General features: G+C 37.1%; 2 protein-coding genes across 3 annotated transcripts in view; both read right to left on the bottom strand.

The window, feature by feature from the left end:
* The window catches only part of LOC114519951 (ral GTPase-activating protein subunit alpha-2-like), a 62,006-nt gene extending 48,525 nt beyond the window's left edge, over positions 1–13,481 (bottom strand). For both annotated transcript variants that reach the window (XM_028540139.1, XM_028540140.1), the window contains exons 1-14: positions 13,276–13,481; positions 12,884–12,994; positions 12,571–12,620; positions 12,403–12,460; positions 12,280–12,323; positions 11,953–12,202; positions 11,707–11,846; positions 11,387–11,525; positions 10,416–10,759; positions 9,391–9,462; positions 8,039–8,200; positions 7,578–7,651; positions 7,222–7,333; positions 6,946–7,068 (exon numbers count right to left, since the gene is read on the bottom strand). In XM_028540139.1, coding sequence (XP_028395940.1) covers positions 6,946–7,068; positions 7,222–7,333; positions 7,578–7,651; positions 8,039–8,200; positions 9,391–9,462; positions 10,416–10,759; positions 11,387–11,525; positions 11,707–11,846; positions 11,953–12,202; positions 12,280–12,323; positions 12,403–12,460; positions 12,571–12,620; positions 12,884–12,994; positions 13,276–13,384 — 1,788 coding nt within the window. In that variant the 5' untranslated portion in view covers positions 13,385–13,481. The remainder of the gene's footprint in view (positions 1–6,945; positions 7,069–7,221; positions 7,334–7,577; positions 7,652–8,038; positions 8,201–9,390; positions 9,463–10,415; positions 10,760–11,386; positions 11,526–11,706; positions 11,847–11,952; positions 12,203–12,279; positions 12,324–12,402; positions 12,461–12,570; positions 12,621–12,883; positions 12,995–13,275) is intronic.
* A 350-nt stretch (positions 13,482–13,831) lies between these two features.
* Positions 13,832–17,768, bottom strand: LOC114520015 (synaptotagmin-14-like). Its single transcript, XM_028540209.1, has 2 exons — positions 16,430–17,768; positions 13,832–14,912 (listed from the first exon to the last, which is right to left on the bottom strand). Exons 1-2 carry the CDS (start codon positions 16,440–16,442, stop codon positions 14,167–14,169), a joined length of 759 nt encoding a protein of 252 aa, XP_028396010.1. The 5' UTR covers positions 16,443–17,768; the 3' UTR covers positions 13,832–14,166.
* Positions 17,769–21,281: the final 3,513 nt, after the last annotated feature.

Below are 21,281 nucleotides of genomic sequence, written 5' to 3'. Positions count from 1 at the left end.
ATCAAAATAACTGTAGCAAAAAGAAAGATTATACCAGGAAAGAAAAATATGGACGACTTTTGTGGAGCCCGTGCTGTTATTTAATTTTGACTTATCCGCCGTTTAAGCAAAACGGGCTCGATACAACCGGCCCCAGGAGAGATTATTGCATACGATATTGTTGAAAAATTACATGGGGGCATCACGGGACGACAAGAACAAACATAAAATCCTCTAAAAAGTTGAATATGTGCATTCTCTAAAGATTAAACGCCATTTTATTAACAGCCTATGCAAAAATACACTAGCACATACAATAGCTTCAAATTGAACTCTTCAAATTTAGCTTTAAAAAGGTCTCAAATAGCATAATTTATATAAATATATGCAAAGCTTCTCATCTTGTCACTCAGAATATGAACGAGAATCAGAATGATGGCGCTGCCTATTTTTTGACGCACGTATTCGACGACAGCTTGTCGAAAGTTCAAAGCAAGTGAACTTCGTAACAAGGGGGAATTTCTTTTAGACCAATCAGCATATTTGTTTACATTTTCAGTAGGCCAATCAGAATGCATAAATCTTGACTACATACTTCCGGTATTAAATATGATTCTGTTTGGCTCTGCCTAAAAATGTTGAACGTCCTCCTTGTTGAACTTCGTAGGAACGAACGAAAGTGCTTGGCGAATCATGCCATTGAAACACAGCAGACTTACAGTGAACTAGTTTCCTAAAATGCTATAGAATGCTTCAAGAAAATAATCGATACACCGCAATTACACCGAAAAATAATTTAATTAATTAAATTTTATACGGTCGCACGAGCGAATTTTTCCAAAACGTTCACCATCACGAATAGATAATGGTTGAGTAGCCAATCAGACTGTAGGATTTTTAATAGACAATAGTCGGGTGTATACTAAAACTGCATAGAAACACGGGAATTTTCCCGCCGAACATGACAAGCGAAATAATGTAATGAGAATTTGCAATTGAATCAAATTATAATATTTGTACAAAATCTTTTTATTGAGTTATATCATAAAAGAAATAGAAAACATTTTTTTCCTGTGTTTCTATACAGTTGTGGGGAACACTTGTGAGAGTTTGGGAGAACTCGAAATACTGATTATTTCTCGTTCTTCCAAACTCCCATGCACGCGTGCATGCTTCTATAACTGTATAAAAACACGGAGAATGTTTTCTATTTCTTAATTATTCAAATGAGATGGCGGAGCTTCTTCAAAATTAGTTAAAGAGAGGGACACTTTTTAGGCCAGCAGGTACAGGACAGATGGTATTTTAACACACGAACGAAACTCGCTTCTTGCTCAAATCGTAAAATATGACTTCGGTGTTTTACCTTAGAGCTGGAATCGCTGTACTAGTCGCATATGCATTATCACTTATTTTGAAAAGTCAACAGCTTGTGGAATGCTCGAATCAAGCTTTCTTCCGCAAAAATAAGCACAAATATTTGGCGAATCATGTCATCGCAACAAAACAAACGAACACGGAACTAGAATGTGGTCTTCATTGCCTTCGACATGGATCATGTGCGTCAGCCAATTACAAAATTTCTGGAGTCGGTAAAGGTCGCTGTGAGCTCAACAATATGATAATGCAAGAGGGTTCCGATGTTGTGGAGGAAACAAGCCCTGAATATAACCATCTCTGCGTCATTAGGAGTGCACGTAAGTTCTACGGTGTATATTTTTATAGGAGGGGTTACGTTCTACGTGTTGTATATAGATTGGAGCCGTATTTCAAAATGGTAAAACTTTTTAAACTTACTTAAGTTACTTAAAGAATTAAGTTAAGTTGGAACTTACAGCAAGTATAAGTGCATTGCATGCATGTATGATTTAGAAGTGATATATAGCTGATTTTAAGTAGCTATAAAACATTCGTCAAAGTATCATAAAATCATAAAATCGTGAGATTTTATCTTTTGTATATAGTATCTTGTTTTCGAGCAATTGTGCACGGTTGCAGCCAATTTACCTGCAACGAGTGAAGTGCCAAAAATCAAAATTGTTACCTTCAAGTCTGTAGTTGTTTGATTTAGAATAATATATTGAATCCCGTAGGGAAAACTAAATATTTCGCATGAATTGGAGAAGGGTAATATATAAAGGCAGAGGAAGATATTTAACACGAGTAAACAAATTTTGTAATGACCTGCCGAATTGACGTGTTCACGCTCAGTTCGGATAATGTCTGGACACCCGGCAACCTTTCATCTAATTGAAAGCATTGAAAAGTAGTTCGATACGTTTTCACGAAGGCTCAAAGTGGCATTGAAAAGCAACATTATTGCGTGTCTTTAATCAGCCATATCTCAAGCATAAACAAATGCAGCGATATACTGTAGAAATTGTACCCCACAATGTGCTAAAGAAGACGATATCAACAAATCAACAAATCAACAAATTAACGCTTCAAATGAATGTTTAGTCTGCGGCTCTGTATTCCTTCTCTCGTTTGTTTTCCTTAATGTTGATCATTAAATTTTACGGCCATTATAATTTGGCGCGTGCGCAGATATTAGCGGCCTAAAATTGATTTAGAAAATAATTTTATTTGCCCATTATTCCAATTTAATGTGGTTATTTTTATATACAGCAAAGATTACGAAGAAAGAAACAAAAATTCCGACATCTCAATCAACAAGTACGTTTTGTATGCAATTTACAAGAAAAAAATGGAAAATGCTAAAATACATTACAGTTTTAAACAATGATTTTAGTTGTATGCTTCGCTATAGTTCATAGAATCATCTTTTATATAGCAAAACAAATGACAAAAGAAACAGAAATTTCGACGACTCAAGCGACCAGTAAGTTTTGCCTGCATTTTACCCAAAAAGTCAAAAATGATAAAATAGATTACAAGTTTTAAACAATGGATATAGTTGCATGCTTCACTAGTTCAATAATATAATTATCTTTATATAGCAAAATATATGGCAAAAGAAACAGAAATTCTGACGACTCCAGCGGCGAGTAAGTTTTGTATGCAACTTACCAAAATATATTTATATTCATAAGAATTTGTTAAAGCGTGAATTTACTTGATACAGCAAAACCTCCTCCATGTTTGAATGCTAACTGGTGGGAAAGTTTTAACCAGAAAGGTTGGTCGAAATGTGGCGAGAGCAATCGTTTTATCACAGGACTTTATCGAAGCTGGCGAAAATTCTAATGTAATCTATTCGCGCGTGTTTCCATCGACTCAAAGGCTGTTTCCACTTACGCGTTTTTCACACGCACGTACACGCACGTAAAAGTCTATATCCTTGTACATGTTACCTTTGGAAAAACTAATTGAATAAATCCAAGGAACTTACTTTTCTGCATATTTTAGTATGCATTAGTTGACCTAGATGTTAAATAATAAACATTTAAAAGCATTTAAAATTTTTAGTTGTCCCGCCTTTATACCAGTTCAAAGCTATTATTATTGTTATTATTATTGCTATGAAACAATCGTATCGGTGCAAATGTTAATCTTATATCATCAACTGTCTTCATAGTTAAACCTTTGATATGCCTCGTTGCAAACTGGACGGATAGTTTCAGCAGAAAGGGTTGGTCCAATTGTGACGAAAACAATCTCTTCATCACAGCACTTTATCGAGTCACCAAATCCGCCGCTTACGCAGGCATCGGTAAACTTCAACAGGCAAATTGCTGCCCCAGCTCAACGGAAGCGTTCCGCGGTGAGACTGCCGTCTGTCAAACAGCTGACTGGAGAACTACAATGGGCACGTAAGTACTTGAATATGCCCAGCCATATTTTCGCGGATCGCAAGTGTATGAAGCCGGGAAAAAAATTTTCGCTCGATTTTCTTTTCAATAATGAGAATTCGAACGTAGCGGATTCCCTTCACCGGTCACAGACTTTGTTACGGTCGGCATGTTCATACAATCCAATTTTGTTGGATTCAATTCACTTGTGACGTATATGAAATATATATATGTTATTTACCAGATTGGAGGTCCGTACAAAGAAATATTTCCAAAGGCCTCAAAAACAGCCCAAAGCCGAGGTACGTTTTTGAGACCAAGGGAAATATTTCCCTATACGGACCGACTAAACTGGTAAATAATCGATTTATTTTTTCCTTGTGGTCCGAATTCATATTTTAGCGTTGGCTCTGTGCTTAATCTCGCGCGGTCCGTACGGCCTCATATGGACCGCTCGCGTAGCCAATCAGATTGCAGGAAACGCAAAAATATGAATTCGGACCGCAACAAAAAAAATAAAGTCGCTGATTGATAAAGCAGTACTGCGTTGGCTTCAATGCATTTGGTGCTCATATACATCACAAGACAACAAACTATAAAACATCTATTAGAAGTGATTCAGAATTGGATCCAACAAAATTGGATCGTGTGAAAAGACCTTTAGGCTTTACTACGGTTAAACACCGCCTGGGGACTGTATGAAAGCCGGATCACGCTATCCACCGGATAGCGATTCTTTAGCGGTTCTAAAAATGCTCGAAAAGCGATAAAATTTCATCTTGGGAACCAACAACTATTAAAGAGGGTCCTTGATTTAGGAATAGTAAGATTTAATCATGCAGTTACAGCAAACAATGGGCGATTTTAAAGCCTGTTCATATAAGACGGGTCAGCTCGGTTAAGTCGGGCTGGCTCGCTTTTGCTGCCCCCCTTGAGTCCGTTAAAGGCGGAATTTCGCTTCGTTAAGGCGGGATCTCGCAAAAGCCGGGTTGACCCGGTTCCATATGAATGCAATTTTACAAATATAGTAAAATAATATTTGAAGCGAGATCTTGGCAATGCCGAGCGTCCATCTCATATGAACTGGCCCTTAGACACCAGGAGGGGCCGGTTGTATTAAGCCCGTTTAGCTTAAACGGTGGCTAAGTTCAAAATAGAAAGCAAGTCTATCGTTTTATTCAACAAGCAAACTAAATGTTTTCAACCTTAATGCAAAGATATTGTTTACAACTACATATCAGTTTAGTGCATAATATTCAAGTTAACTCATTCAAGACAGATGTAAGAGTGTTATTTAATTTTGACTTATCCACCGTTTAAGCTAAACGGGCTTGATACAACCGGCCCCAGTTAACATTCGTGAACATTCGAGAGTGCTCGCAGGTGGCTTAACGGGAGAAAAAAATGTACTGAAGAGTATTTCAGAGTAGTGTGGTCACGGCGTCACGCATATGCTGATTAGTGATCTTTTTCTATTTTCATTTATGTAGGAGTTACCAATGGAGTGTGTGCCCAAACGGCTTCTTTTTAAACGGGTTATATCGCGACAGTGGCACTAAATTAAATAGCATCCACCACGGCAATTGCTGCAAACCAAGTAATCATCCTGGTAAGTATGGATCGTGCTATGATGAAGATGTTGGAAAATCGTTTGAACAAGAAGGATGGACAAACTGTTCTCAGCCTGGGCATTATATCACTGGACTCTATCGCGGAAGTACCGCGTTTATAAACAATATCGACATATTCCGATGCTGTCAAATGGCTGAATAGGCAAAGTCCTGTACTACAAGTCAGCATTTCAATCACATATTTTTAAAATTCGTAGTTTCACTTTTGAATTTTACCTTGATATAACTTCTGAATTATAAAAACTATCAAAGAATTTAGCTATTCCAGTGATTGGTTGTAGAAACAGATCCTCGAAAGAAGTATAAAGTTATAGCCTTACAGGTATTAATACAAATTTCGCTCGATTTTTTATCACTCGTGAACCCTCTGATATTTATCTTCATCAAGAGCGGCATGGTAAAAATAATATTGATATTAATAGTTGAATCATTTAAGAAGAAACTCCCAATAATAAATTATACTCCAAGGTGAGCGACGGAGTTTAAAAATGGCTTCAGTTTTGCTTTGTTTTTTGTTATCATTTTTCGTCGCAAAAGTGTTTTGGCGCGAAATATACTTATATAAACAATCGGCTAATTTGGTAGCCAGAGGTTGTCCGGATATGAATTATTAAGATGCTTAAGGAAAAGAGAACTAAACAAATTAAACTACAACAATGTCTCATTCGTAGTTTTTTGTTAATAATTGATAGCGATAAATAAATTGCATTGCAAATGGCATTAAAACGCACGCAAAGCTTCCTATAAAATGCCCTGTGTTAGCGTTGACACGTTGGTCCAAACTAGCAAAAATTCTGGCACTAGTGAAGGCTCATATTGTCAGTGGCTGCTTTGAAACTGCATGGATGTGAGTTTCTGTTGGACACCAGCCCCCCCCCCAAAGTAACACCGCGTAACCTATTACTATGCTGGGATCCTCACATTTGACTGCAATTGTCAAACATGATTTTAAAAAATAAAAGATATTTCACAAACATGTTCTATAAAACGCTCACGCCAACCCATACAAGCGTTTTAGGCAACGTGTATACAGGTGTTGTTTTTGAGCGTTTTGAAGAACATTTCCCGGGGCCTGGATCAAGCCTGTTTAGCTTAAACGGTAGTTAAGTTCAAAATAGAAAGCAAGCCTATCGTTTTATTCAACAAGCGAACTAAATTTTTTAATCTTAATTCAAAGATACTGTTTACAACTACATATTCAGTTCATAATATTCAAGCTGACTCATTCAAGAGAGATGTAAGAGTGTTATTTAATTTTGACTTATCCACCGTTTCAGCTAAACGGGGCTTGATACCACCGGTCCCGCTCTTTTATTACTTTGATCTCTTATTTTACCTCTCTAAGGAAAACATTTTCAATATAACAAGACGCCCGGTGTAGATGTTAACTCGGGCTATATGTACACGGGATACTGGGCAATGGAAAAAATGTTTTCATTGTTTACTGCACTGAAACTGAGCAATATTGATACACTGTAAATGAGCGACCGCGACACAAATAATAATAATAATAAACGCAAAACCTACATTCGGCTACCACAGGTGGCCCAAGTAATGAATAACACTACCATAATTGGTCCTACCTTCCACTCGGAGACGACCTCACTCCAGTGTGTCAAAGATGATAAAACATCCAGGAACCTATCCCACAATTCAACACTGACAGTGACAGTCAAGTTTGCGCGTATCCATGTAACAAACAACGTCTGAAATACGACGATAAGAAACGACAAATTACAAAATGAAAACAAAGATTTCTGGACAGTAAATGCAAGTATAAAACTATACTCATTGAGAATCACCGTCATCAAAACACTTCAAATTCTATTAATTTTTAACTTGTTATCCGTTCAAAATACCTGGAAAAGGATTGGGGCCAAACGGCCGGCAAAGGTGGACGACTTCGGCTCGACGATTTTATCCTCGAGAACATGTTTTGCAACAGTAAGCAACACCACAAGTAGCTGTTCCCTGATGGTGGAAGAATTGCAAGCATATTGTCTGTTATTATCGGTTTAGTTTTAAAGAAATGAAGAGCAAATGAGTAGTAAGAACACACGGGAAGACACGTCTACAATATTCTTCAAAATTTAGTAAAATATCCAAGCAAAAGTAGTATTTTCTACAACAGAAGAGAAGACAAGATCTAATATACTCAAAGACTGGCTAAAATGAGGCAAGCCAACGATGAATGTTGATCAACAATATCTCTTACCATGTTTTCGCCACCATGGACGTTTCCAAAACAATGTTTCGATACATGAGAATAACTCTTTCACAGAAATAAACCTAAATATATGATGCGACAGTCAGTACTTTTAACCCTTGTATTAAAGCAGCCTTTGTTGACGATTTTTGGTTGTCCCAAACCGTCAAAATTACTCTTAGTACTCACTGCTTAATATATATACATGTATTAATAGTAACTAATTAATATATGATATTAATTAGTAACTCTCTCGGGGATAGTTGGTCATTTGAATACTTGGGTTTACCTCCGACTATTGTTGGCAAATATGCTAACTACAGTGTGACTTCTTTTCCTCAGTGATGTAATTTCTTAATTAAGAGTACTTCTTCTTCTACCCTCACTTAGCACTCATTGTTTTCATCATAACCGGCCTGACTCGCTCCGTTTTAACGCCGTTTACTAGTTAATTGTATAATTTGTATTACCTTAGGTTTTATCGAGGTTGTTGTGTTAGGAATCAGGAAAATAGACGCCGAGTGATATATTAACAGACGAACATTTCCTTGCATTCCAGCTCTAACATCGTCGGTGTCGCTCGAAATCATTTCCAAATCTGGTTCAAGCATGAATTTTGGCCTGTTTTCGTTCTGAAAATAGACGCTATATTTCAAAAATATACTTTACTATAAAGCAAGCCAGCCAAAGCATAGGCGGCCCAGAACTGTTCTCACTGACCTCGCGCTACGCTCATGTTGTCTGAACAGTCTTATATTATGACAAGGTTGGCAACTCTCACGCCAAATAAGCTAAAACGCACGACGGTTGACCCAAACACCTTCACAAAACCGCAAATATTTCGTAAAAATATGGCGAATAAGAAAAAAAAAGTACAACTCATTAAACTTGAATAATTTTACTACATTTATACTATGTTTTTAGCATTCAAATGTATTCCTATGCATGAATAAAACGTGAATGTTTTTATGGTTTCTGGCAAATATATTTCAAAACCTATGCTGGGGACACCTTGCCTATACCTTCGTCATATTTTTAAAATTGAAAATAGAAAGCTGATTGGCTGTCGTTTAAAAAGAGCCAATCAGCTTTCTATTTTCAATTTTAAAAATATGACGAAGGTATAGGCAAGGTGTCCCCAGCATAGGTTTTGAAATATATTTGCCAGAAACCATAAAAACATTCACGTTTTATACATACATAGGAATACATTTGAATGCTAAAAACATAGTATAAATGTAGTAAAATTATTCAAGTTTAATGAGTTGTACTTTTTTTTTCTTATTCGCCATATTTTTACGAAATATTTGCGGTTTTGTGAAGGTGTTTGGGTCAACCGTCGTGCGTTTTTAGCTTATTTGGCGTGAGAGTTGCCAACCTTATCATAATATAAGACTGTTCAGACAACATGAGCGTAGCGCGAGGTCAGTGAGATCAGTTCTGGGCCGCCTATGGCCAAAGTTCAAAATCACACAAAACGGCGCGTTTCAATTGGTTCCTGAATCCTGAGCGGTCGGTAGAGCGTATAAAGAGATAAAGGACAGCTCAGTTTTGGCGGGAAAAAAAGTGAACTTTGAATCTTTACAGATTTTTATATATTTTGTTTAAGATTTTTGGTTTACAACAATGATTTAGAAAGATTGAAACACCTGAAAGTAAAGAAGAGCGTAATGCTTTTTATTATTCGGGGAGAAATTATATTTTAGGACAATATCACTTAAATTTTAAACAAAAACGCTGAATGTACGAAGTTGGGAAGGAAAGTTGCACGAAATTTGATATGCAAGCTACTAATGTCAACGTTTAAATTCAAAATCCTTACCTTCAACCAGTTATAATAAACCACTAGAACCTCCTTAATTACAGTACTCTTGTCCATCGTAAGAATAAACGCCTACATAAAAGCAATCAATTCAATTATTCAAACTTCAGCCATTTCACTCTGAACGCTGTAACTGACCACGTTTAACTTCTCATCATGACAAACAGTATATCGCACCAATCACACCAAAGTTATGATACTATGTAATCGGAAAAATGCATACACTTTAATGGCAATTTCTATTGATTTTCAAATTTTTTATACCGTCACGAATACGATTATATAAACAGAATTATATAATACCCCATTAAATTTAGAGCGTGTAATTGATTGATGACGATCACGTGATATTGAATAGAAAGTCCCATTTCCCAAGAGTGCAATGGAAAGCGTTCCATTGCACTCTCCAGAGTGCAATTGTACTATACATTTTGTTCCATTGCACTCTTAATGCTTGGTTGTTGATCCATACAGTATGTTTTTTAATAAATTATATTTTTGAAACGAGACAGTCTATTTTGGTATTATATAAAACAAATAATGAATGTTTTCATTCGTGCAATGGTAAAAATATTTTCACTTGGTGAAAGATGGAATGTTCCATTCAACTCGGCTATCGCCTCGTTGAATGGAACATTCCATCTTTCACCTCGTGAAAATATTTTTACCATTGCACGAATGAAAACATTCATTATTTGTATACTAACAGACAAAGAATTCAAGAACTTTTCACAAGTGGCTAAGGCAGTCAAAATTGTCTGTTTTTGTGACATATAACTATGTGAGGTGAAAGTTCAAGAATAATGGCTTCATTTTAATAGCAATTTTAAAACAAAAATTTCATCAAACGAAATAGTAAAACAAAATCAAGAGGCATTTTTTACAACTGATCGCAAAAACCCAAACGCAACTTCGCTGCGAGCCCTTGCATCTAATGAAAATCAACACAAGCATTTTGATTGGACGAGAACACTCGTAGCATGCAATAGAGCCACCTTAATTCGATATATCCTACGAGCAATTACCTGTCTAAAGACCTCGTGGACAATGTGAACATTCTCGCGTGTCGAGTAAATGACGTCGAGTATTATATCACCGCCGAGCAAGAGGTCTTCGTAGATCGCCGCCGCACGACTATTTTCCGATGCGGTCGAGACCTGAGATTCGCTGCCCGCTACTCCTAGGGTGTCCATTGATTGGGAGGTATCCCTCGGCGACGACAGGTCGCCAGCCTGCATCTTAACGACACGCTTTATCTTGGATAAAAACGCCACGAACCACTTTACAACCGAATCGGCATATTTTGTTAAATTACCAGAAGGTTGGGTATTCTTTAAGACAGCAACGTTCAGTTCTCGCACCTGGTCGTCTGTTTTGAAAAGAAAGATGAACAATTGCGCAGATTAGAACCCAGACTCCAAGCTGTGTGAATAATGAATAACAATAGACCTTATGCATAATGACGTAACAAGCCGTGACACCTGCAGGGAATTCTGGTCTTAGTAGTCAAGGCGGGAAATTTTGAAGTTTGAATTTTTCGCCTTGACTACCAAAACCAGAATTCCCTGCAGGCGTCACGGCTTGATACGTCATAATAATGCATAAACTAGGTTTATTAGGGCCAGATTAAAAAAAAAAGTATTTTAAGCGAATCTGGAGAGCGATAGGTGTCAGGTCGTTTCGTACTCTTGTCATTTCGTACCCATATCCCTGGTCGTTTCGTACTCTAATTGATGGTCGTTTCGTACCCCGATTTTAGTCGTTTCGTACTCAAACGCTAGATATATGACTGCTTTTATTGCAATCAGTTCAGTTTTTATTAAAAGCGTTGATAATAACTACTTTCTTTGTTGACTTGAAACTCTGTATTGCAACATTTAAGTTCTTCGTTCGGCAGTTCAAATTTATCGTTTTGAAAATGGTCAGAAAGTCTACACGCACACTTAAGCGCAAATGGCCATGTAGTACTTGCAGTCTGCAATGCAATGAGCATTACCTGGGTTAGTGGCGTACAAATTAGTCTGTGGTGTCCACATGGGAAACACGTGATGTAAATAGTACTTCTTAAACAGGTTAAAAAGACATTCGAAACCTCTTTTTCGCATACTCTTGTCCAGCCACTCAATCTTACAAATCTTCAAGAAAAGATAGCAAAACAACGTTGTACTGTGTATTTCTCAATCTATTCTCCTAATTTCTATCGTCCCGAAAAATCAAGACAACTCTCTGCGCTAGGAAACATTCCCCTATGTAGCACATTTAGCACAGAAAAGTGCATATTTTTACGCAAAGAAAAAATGTTTAGTTAACGCAAACCTGTGTAATCATGTAGTCCAAAACTCGGTCAAGGTAAACCTTGGTTAAATCTTCAAGACCTGGGATTTTTTCGGCCTGGCTTTGGTTGATCAAAGGGACAAGAATTTGAAGTTCATCAGGCGAACACCAACTGCTTGTTCCTAGACAGAGTTCATCATCAAATTTTTTTTGATGATTTATACTATCAAGGACTAGGTGGTTTTTAAAAAGTGTTTTTTTCTTGTTTTATGCAAAATTTCACCTCACCTCCATCTTTAGTTTCCAGGGGTAGCAAGGTCATGCTTCCAGAGGAATTCGCACCATCACTTCCTCGGACAAAATTACAAATGTCTTCCAAAACATGTATGGGCACGCTAGTGGTAGTCGTATCTAAGCTATCAAGAGGATTTGGGAAGCCAGGGACGACGCAAGCAAAGATGACCTCACATGATAGATCCATATTCTCCTGCAGAGCTTGAAGCCAAATGATCAACAGCCTTATACCTTCGCTGCGGAGCTACAAGGAAAATCATGAGAAGATTCAATGTACGAAGTTGAGCCATTACCATTTTAGGTATTGTTTCAATACTAAACCTTGAAAGCATTTCCATGATGAAGAAATTTCAACATAGTTCTTCCTGTAAAGAAAGGCAATAAGATCTTGTAGCATGACTATATACAGTTTTACCAAATTGTATAAAAGCCATGGTACCATACCTATGCTGGCAAACTGCCATCTTTCGTGGACCAGTTCCGGAAGCAAAAGTAGTATTTTCTACAGCACAAGAGAAGACAAGATCTAAGATATTCAAAGACTGGCTACCATGAGGAAACTTGTTCAATTGAAACATGAATATGCGTTATATGGATCCGAATGAAAATTACCTCAAATATGTAAAGAACACAGTCAAGATCTTCCCTCACGGCCTTGCTTGCTGCAGAAAATGTAATCTAATTTACTTTGGGTCAGTCAACATTCAGCCGACTAAAATGCTGAATATTTTAATTGTTAGTTTAATTCTATATATAGCATCAGTTTCCTGTACATCTTATGTCATCAATTTAACAGAGGTCTATTGAGCCATCAGACCACTAGGGAGATATTCATTAAACTGATATAAAATACACTGATAAGTTACAATATGAATGTAAATTTGCCTGATATTTTGTATGGACGAATAAGATGTAATTAAGTTACCTTTCTGCCTGAGATTTACTTCGACAATGGAAAAGTAATCATGGCATATGTAATATATTTCTGAATAATGTCTTTGGAAGAACACCTTAGCTTCATGAGTTTCATAGTTATCTAAGAATAATTAATATCGTTTTCGTCATTACAAATCCTACATTATGGACCCATCACTATCAACTGGGAAATTATGGATTCACATGTTTTGTAATCTAATTCAATATATGTAAACTTCAAAAGATGCTTAATTGTGTATAAATGCTCGATAGCCGAGATCGGAATCCCACTCGGCTGGAATAAGCACACAAACTGTTATCCACAGATCCTGCATTTTATCGGGTATATTTGTAAATGCAAATATGTAATTATTGTAATATTTAGTACTTTCCACTTCCTACCTAAAAGAATTCGCAGTGCATGAGCTCTTTGGCGTGACTCTCTCTTTACATCCAGAAACTTTGTCGTGACTCTTTTGAAGTCTACCTGCCCCTTCCTACTGTGAAACATCTTTATTTTGCCATTTCCTATCACCGATCTTGCGCGATCTCTATTTCTAAGCGTTTCAAGTGTATGTACAAATGTCAGCCATATTGTTTGTTTTCATGATGACCGTGCCAGAAACGATCCCTCAAAGACTGGGTTGGAAATTGACCTTTTCGACATTTTTTACAAACTCGCAGTGTACTATGGTCTGCAACTAAGTTACCCTGCAAAGGAAGAAATGCTGCAAACACCGCAGAAATTGGTGTCTATGAAATTTCAACCCGAAAATCTAATCACTGGTTCACAATTGTGCATTTCTGTATCGCTATCAAAGAGAAAACTATTCAAAAAGACTTCCTTGTTGTATACCGTGAAAATGAGTTGAATGGAAACTACCCTCCTCTCCCCCCTCTCAATATTGATCACACAATTATGTGATAAAAATGTTACAGCGGTTGAATTACGTGCTTGCAGAAAAATATGTTTATTTTCATGTCTGGATTCTTATAGCATAAATTATCATAAGTTATTTTTAATAACGTTTATAGAATTTATTTCAACCTCGTTCCCAGGGCATTTCCCGCCCTCCCCAATTTAACTATTCTTTAGAAGTTTAAATCTATGGCCAGCTTAATATTTCACGATAAATTGTCATAATTAAAAATGGAATTACACCAAGTCGTGTCCTTATGTTCTTTTCAAAGAATACCGCTAAATAAAATGCTGTAAACATTGAATATTATGAAAATCATGATTCAAAATCTCCTGTAAACGTATGGTGTATCCACACACTTTCCAAATGCTTCCTATTTCTTTGTTGTTTGTTTCTTCAGCGGCCTAAACGCGCGCCAAGTGTCTTGAATAATCTGATTGTCCAGGTTGGCAATATCGGCCAGTTGGAGAAAGGTCTCTCCGACAAGTCTATTTCCGGTTGCAATAACACCGTACAGTCTAAAGCGAACCGCCATTGTGAATAGCTCCTTTTGATGTACATCTTTAAACTCGAAAGTCTCGTCAAATTTTGGGGAATATCTGCTTTTTGTTTTGCTTTTAAATCGCTGTTCTCTTTTCGGAAGCAGGGTGAGGTGTACTTTAAAGTTCGCAGCACCCCCCTGTTCCTTTGACGGTAGTCCGTCACCTTCGATAACATGAACTTTGAGCCGAGATTCACCGCTGTAATACACAACTTCCAAGCGAAGCCTGCCCAGTCCTCGCTCGGTTACATAGGTCTGATCCAGCGACACTGTATCACCGTATGCAGAAAAGGCCGAGTAGGGAGAATGGGTATCAGCCTGCACGACCTGATCGAATTCCGGGTTGATTTCGCTTTCAACTATCAGGGTGGGTGGAATGAAAATGTCCTCGTCAGCAGAATCCTCTGATGTCAACACTTTGTCATATCCCTTTTCTTTTTTTCGCTTTTGACGTTCTTTCTCCCTTCCCCCCGGGTCGCTGAGGCAGGAGCACGTCTGCTTCACAACTGCTCTGTAGATAACGGCCAAAGCAATGACGACACAGAATACCACAGCCAAAAACACTACCGGTGCGACAACTAGAGCAAATGAAATTTACAAGTAGAGTTAGAATTTTACTCCAGCTGCTTTAGATTTCGAGACTGCAACTAGCTTTGGCCTGGCATTGAAATTGGTTTTCGTTTTGTAAGCGGTTTCAAGCTGGCAAATTTTGTTTTTCGAACAATCTGCGTCACCTGTTCTGATAGGCCTAAAGTTCCTTCAAGTCAAGGCTTTGCTGGCACCATTTACATTACGAAAATCAAGCTCAACCTAGGCTCGCGTATTTTTGTAGCTTAAGAGACTCTTTAAACGGATGAAACCAGTCACCACTGTACCATGCACCGCCATGACCCTTTGTTGGACAAAAAACAGGAGACCAAATTCCCTCGTTTTGACAGAATGACAACGGTCTCGAGAAAATCTGTCTGAGCATGTATAATTCTAATTTATACTGTGCAAAAAGTCTTTTATTCAAGGCCTATCGGTTAAGGTTGAAATTTCGTGTAAAATCACTTTGTCGAATGCCTTAAAAAGGTTGAGAATTTCTACTTTTTATCCGCAAGTTCACGATCAACATGAGCATGTGAACTAGGCAAGGGAAATTGTCAGTGCGGTGAATAGCTTCTCTGTGAGTGCAAGAATTTATGATTGCGCAGTTTCTCGACATGTTAATCAATTTCGTTGCAAGGCGTGATAAAGAAACCTTTCTGGATCAACCATGAGCCCATTATCACTGATGAATGTTTACGTCACCAAACCTTAATAATTCCATGCTTTTATATCTTTACGGTTCAGTCTGTTCGGGCGGATTAAATGGGGGGTTAAGGAGGCTATGGCATGTTGCATGGCTATCTAGATCCGAATATTCGCTGTAGAAAGCGTTAAGCCTACTTAGCCTAGCTACGCTGCCCAAATATTCGCTGATGGCACAGTATGAAGACTTGATTGAAGTTCCATTTTTCAATACTTGATGCTTATTTAGCCGTGGCAAAACAGTCATGGTAAAAGAACCGTCAAAGAAAGTCGTTGGAAAGCATGTGATTGCTGGATATCTAATGCTTATTGAACTGATTTGGTAGCCTAACTAAGATCTCAGAAACTTCACATAACTGACCTAAGGGCAAGCTTTTTAATGGTTGTATTAGTCACCAACACAAATGCATGTTAGTTCATATCATACTGCCAACTCACGTCTGGGTCTCCTAAGTCTATTATACACCGTGCTATTTATAAAGCTATAGCAGAGAAATTAGTTAATTCGTCTCACTGACACGAAATAACCAAAATGCCAAAACAAGAATACCTTGGGTATTTTTTATCGAATATACCTATCGAATATATCATCTCTTGCTAGTAGCTACACTATTTCCTACGATACTCGCCTCAATATCCGAGCACTTTCCGCATGAGAAGCTATACGCTTATAGCAAAACATGATCAACCCACGTTAAATAAACTTGTTGATCCTGGGAAATTTCTCACCAAATTAAACGATATGAGAAAGTCGTAAACCAAATTTCTACTATATACAAACTTCAATAACATATCAACTTACTATCGTATTTCATGGCCAAAAGGAATGTCTACTTAGACGCCCTTTCGTTTATGCGGTTCGTCTTGAATTCAACTCAATGGTTACGAGACCTCAAAGGAATGTCGGTATGCGAGCGTTTGGCGACATTATACCAGAGCAATCCTTTATATTTCCCCGAAAAAATCGACTCCAAAAGCAACTCAAAGCATACAAAACTCCGTTTTCTTTAGCATCAGTTCATTGTGAAATAAAGCAGAAAGAAGTTGTGACAATTTCTGAAGAGGTTACATTGCCTAAACAATATCAGTTTGACTTCGCAATGCATGAGAGGTTAAACGACCGTCTTAAACAATGTAAACATAAAAAATACAAAGTCATTAGAATTTTAAATAGACTAGTTTTAATACACTTCATACAATTATAGCATATATTTTAGACTCGACTGATTTTCAGTTGTTGTGTAACAGGCTCATGTTTCAATTTCATTCCAATTTTTTTCCCTTCATTAGAAATGTGATATTAAAGTGATGACTTTGGGAAATAGACTTACCAAATGGGAAATTTTATGCTAAGCGACTTGGGTATTTCTGATGTCCATGACTATGGTAATAATGGTAGTTTAGTAATGATAAGACTCAGTACATGGTTGCCGACGATTCCGAAATTTTCTGGGCCGTGTGCAACTCCAAAAACTTGACTTGTATGTAGATTTATATTAATGCTACATTTCTAAACCTGCATGGATACGGCATATAAAAATGTAGTCGAAGTCTATTAACTAAATATCTAGTAAAGCAATTAGTTTTCCACTTTCGATTCTCTCTCTCTTATACTTTCCTATAAATAACTAATGTCGTCACACCGATATGATCGACTAAAAGTCGCCATCATTTCTTGTGGTTGCTCGACCACATGTAGAAAGCTTTTATCTCTCACGTCTCACAAGCTTTCTATTTGCTTGATGGAAGAGGCAATTGAGATGCGTAATAATGCCTTCCGTAAAAAAATTCCCACAAATAAAACTCTCAGCTGATTCTAAATATTTGAATTCTGACCTCAAAACTAGCTGTTTTCGTTCAAAAGGATGCGTGGTCTCGTTCCTTCTAGAACAGATCGTCGAAACGTGTTGGTATGTGCAATTCAACCTTAAAATTACCGAATTACAATTTACAACTCGGCTAACTTACGACGAAATACGACGAATGGCGACACCGGCATTTGGGCGCTCATTCACATCTGTCCAAAGGATATGAGATAGTCACTGTCTGCGATCATTCGACTATGAAATGCTTTGTAATATACAAGAGATCCTGCCATTCGACAGAGTAAAACGCTAAACCATGACCCCATATGTGGTAATAATACAATGCTGTATAAAATATAAATATTCGGTAACATGGATAACACGGAGTCGGAGCTCCGGAGCCGGAGTTTCGGAGCGGGAGTCTCGGAGCCGGAGTCCCGGAGTCAAAATTACGGAGTCTGACGTAATAATATTGGAAAACACGGAGTCAAAAATTATGGCAAACACGTAGTCTGCCAAAAACATAGAAAACACAGAGTATAAATGTTTGGAAAACACGAAGTCAACGTAAATTATACATATATTCATGAATGAAGGATCGCTCATAAGTCTATACTAATTTTTTATACCACAGTAATAGTATACAAGAAAGAATACACAATAACAAAAGATTATAGCTATAATGCCTCTTGCTCAAAGTCATAGAATTATTGTTGTAGCTAACTACATTACGTGTCCTTATATCACGGAAGAAAGAGTAAAAGCGTCTACCGGTTCACATCATTCTGGGAGCGAGCGAGTATGCGAAGTTGAAAAAAACTACAAAGCAAAGCCTTTGAAAGAATAGTTTACAAGTGGTTGATAACAAATATTCGCCTCAAGCTTTTTTAAAATTTGGCTTATTTGTTTATTTTCATTAAACTATACATTCAACTGCAGAGTGATTATTTGAAAATCTTGAGTCAAGAGGAACCGGAGTACCCGTTAAACCTTCTCATGCACAAAAACAAACACACGATTCCCGTATTCCCATTTGTCATTACATTCATATAATATCTTCTTCAGAATTAACTTGGGCTGCATGACAGATTTCGTCCAGGAAGACTAGCATGGCAGCAACAGAGATCGTGAACATAGGAAAATAAGATGCCATATACCAGTACAAATATCATCAGTTTAAATAATCACAATTACCGTACAGTTTTCCTGCGGTCATAGTTGACAAAATAAATAAAGGCAAAATTTGATCTGACAAAACGGACTAAAAATAATATTTATTTGATAAAGTTAAAATGTAATCTCAGTGCATCATGCGCTGATTCTAGAAGGAAGCCCCCTTCACAGTAGGTGCAGGAGGTAAGGTAAGGATTTAACAAGCTCGCATCATTTTGTCGCTAAGGAATCTTCAGCATCACTTTATAGCCAATCGGATTGTCTCTTCGTTCTCATTGATATTCAACGATCTCGTCTTAATCTTGAGAATTAACCAAATGATACGGATGAGGTGGTGATTAAGAGAACATCTTGAAGTCTTGAAGAACGCTTATTCCACGTTTAAAGTCACGTATCTGGCGAATGTGGTCGTTCTTTATAAGCACCAGGATGAGGAAGTATTGCATTTCAATTTGGCTGTATCACGTCTTTCAAATCAGTAAAGTGCTCCATCAACAACTCGTCAAGTGAAATTATAGTCTAAAGACGAAGCTTTGCATGCTTTAATTGAAGAACATGCATGTAAGTTCATTGCGACAAAGAACAGTGTTCCGGGAATTGAACCCAGTAACCGTGTGTACAAGTCAGCTTCCATTAAACCATTATGTTTTCTATTCTGAGGGCGTTTACGTCAGACATTAAAGTCTACTGGGTTGCGAAAATATTCTAAACTTTTTATCGAGTATAACGAGACATACCAATTATGCGGCTATAAATTGTCAACAGAAATGTTTAGCTTTCATGCAATTTTACTCGTGAAAAGTTCAATTTTCGTATGGAAAACCAACCGTAAACACGGTTCCGAACACACGGACACTGTTTTTTTACGAGGAAACCAGAGTGCCTGGAGAAAAACCCTCACCGAAAGCCGGAATTAAACACAAAGTACACAAGTTTGAGATTTTATTAAAACAAAGTCATGTATTACAACAAAGTGTGTGTGTGTGTTAAAGATATTGAAATCAAGAGAGAGGAGACGGACAATTTTGGTCCTATTTTTATTAATACTTCACTAAACATGTATTACAAAGCGTGCGTGTTTTCTTCACATATCAATATACGAAGACACTATTATATTTACAAAGTAGGTGCGTTTAAGATCTTAACATTTAGATTTATAGAACAGTGCAGGTTAAATGTTAATTTGGCATACTTTAGTATAAATTGTTCATGTCTTTTTACAGTGTGCTAGTGTTTGACTAATGTTTCAAGACTGATCAGTAAAACATGCATTAATGTGAGTAAGTAATTTTTCTACGTTATCGTGTATTCTTTTGTTCTATTATAGACTTAACCCACTGACTCTGGTAGAGAGCTGAATAAAGCTTATGAGATCGACGAACTAATATAGTAATAAATAGAAATGCCTGGGTTCAGAGCGCTTAGATTCAAGTTACGTTCATCCAAAAACTAAAATTATTCTGCTGACAAATCATAGGCAGTGTTCCTAATAGTTTCCGGCGTTTTAAGCTGTCGAACTGTGCACACATATTTCAAGGATCGAGTTAACTTGAAGATATTTCATGAGCCCTTATAGAAACAGCATGAAGGCATACACAATTGTCCTTGAAAACTTCATTGCACATTTCAGAGCTGAGGCATATAGCCAGAGCATGCCGCCTTTGTAGAAACAAGGTTTGGAAAAAATACAAGAAATTGACTTTATATTTTTGAGGCTGAGGCATATAGCCAAAGCTGTAAATATTTTTTTTAAAAAATTCAGTCAACAGTTTTTGAACCATGCAAGGGATATTCCCAAAGCAAGCTCTCCTTATAGAAACAGTACCATGAGTACAATTTTTTTTTCAGAGAAACTGGACTAATACTTTCAAAGCCAAGGCATATAGCCAAAGCAAGCTGCTCTTATAGAAACAGCCACAGGAGTACATTTTTTTTCTTTGAAAATCTGGTTTAAAAACTTTTAGAGCTAAGGCATATAGCCAAAGCAAGCTGCTCTTATAGAAACAGCAATGAAAATAACACTGCAACGTTATTAGATATCCCAAGATACCTGCTAACACTTCGAACCACATAGCAAAGTCAAACAGTACAGACAAAAAGTGGCGCCTTACTTTTCGTAAGCACTGCTCGACGAAGCTAAATGATTGGAAATCTCACAGAGACCTTGGAAAAATAATAAAGTTACAATGCCACTGCCAATGTTTGTCTCGTAATTGGTTTCTAACAATAGTAGAAATAAGGCATATATCGTTTCAATATAACAGCATGCACCCCCCCCCCCCCATTCCTTATTTTCTTTAAGTAAATTCAAATTCATTAATTGAGAGCATGTGTGTGTGTGTGTGTGTTAACTTTGATTGCATAAATTCATGTATTTCAGAATAGCAAGACAGTATAATACATGCCGTAAAATGAATGTTTCTGGCTTGAATATTAACTGTAGCCAGTGAATGCAAGAGATAAGAGATATAAACTAGAAGCCATTATATAGGCTATGGTTTGCATCAATGTATTTACTCGTGTGCGTGTCTATTTTATGTGCAGCTACAAGATCATGAGGTATAGTGCATGATGTTTTGTATCTGTTCATATTTTGATATATGAATCATGTTTTTTCATAAATACATACACAATATTATATGTTCAATTACAAAATATAGTAAGGCAAGATATAAT

This window comes from Dendronephthya gigantea, unplaced genomic scaffold (assembly GCF_004324835.1).
Source record: "Dendronephthya gigantea isolate DGI-Jeju-01 unplaced genomic scaffold, DenGig_1.0 000015F, whole genome shotgun sequence".
Classification (NCBI taxonomy): Eukaryota; Metazoa; Cnidaria; class Anthozoa; order Malacalcyonacea; family Nephtheidae; genus Dendronephthya; species Dendronephthya gigantea.
The sequence above is the reverse complement of the archived record's forward strand: the minus strand, read 5'-3'. Positions and strand labels throughout refer to the sequence as shown.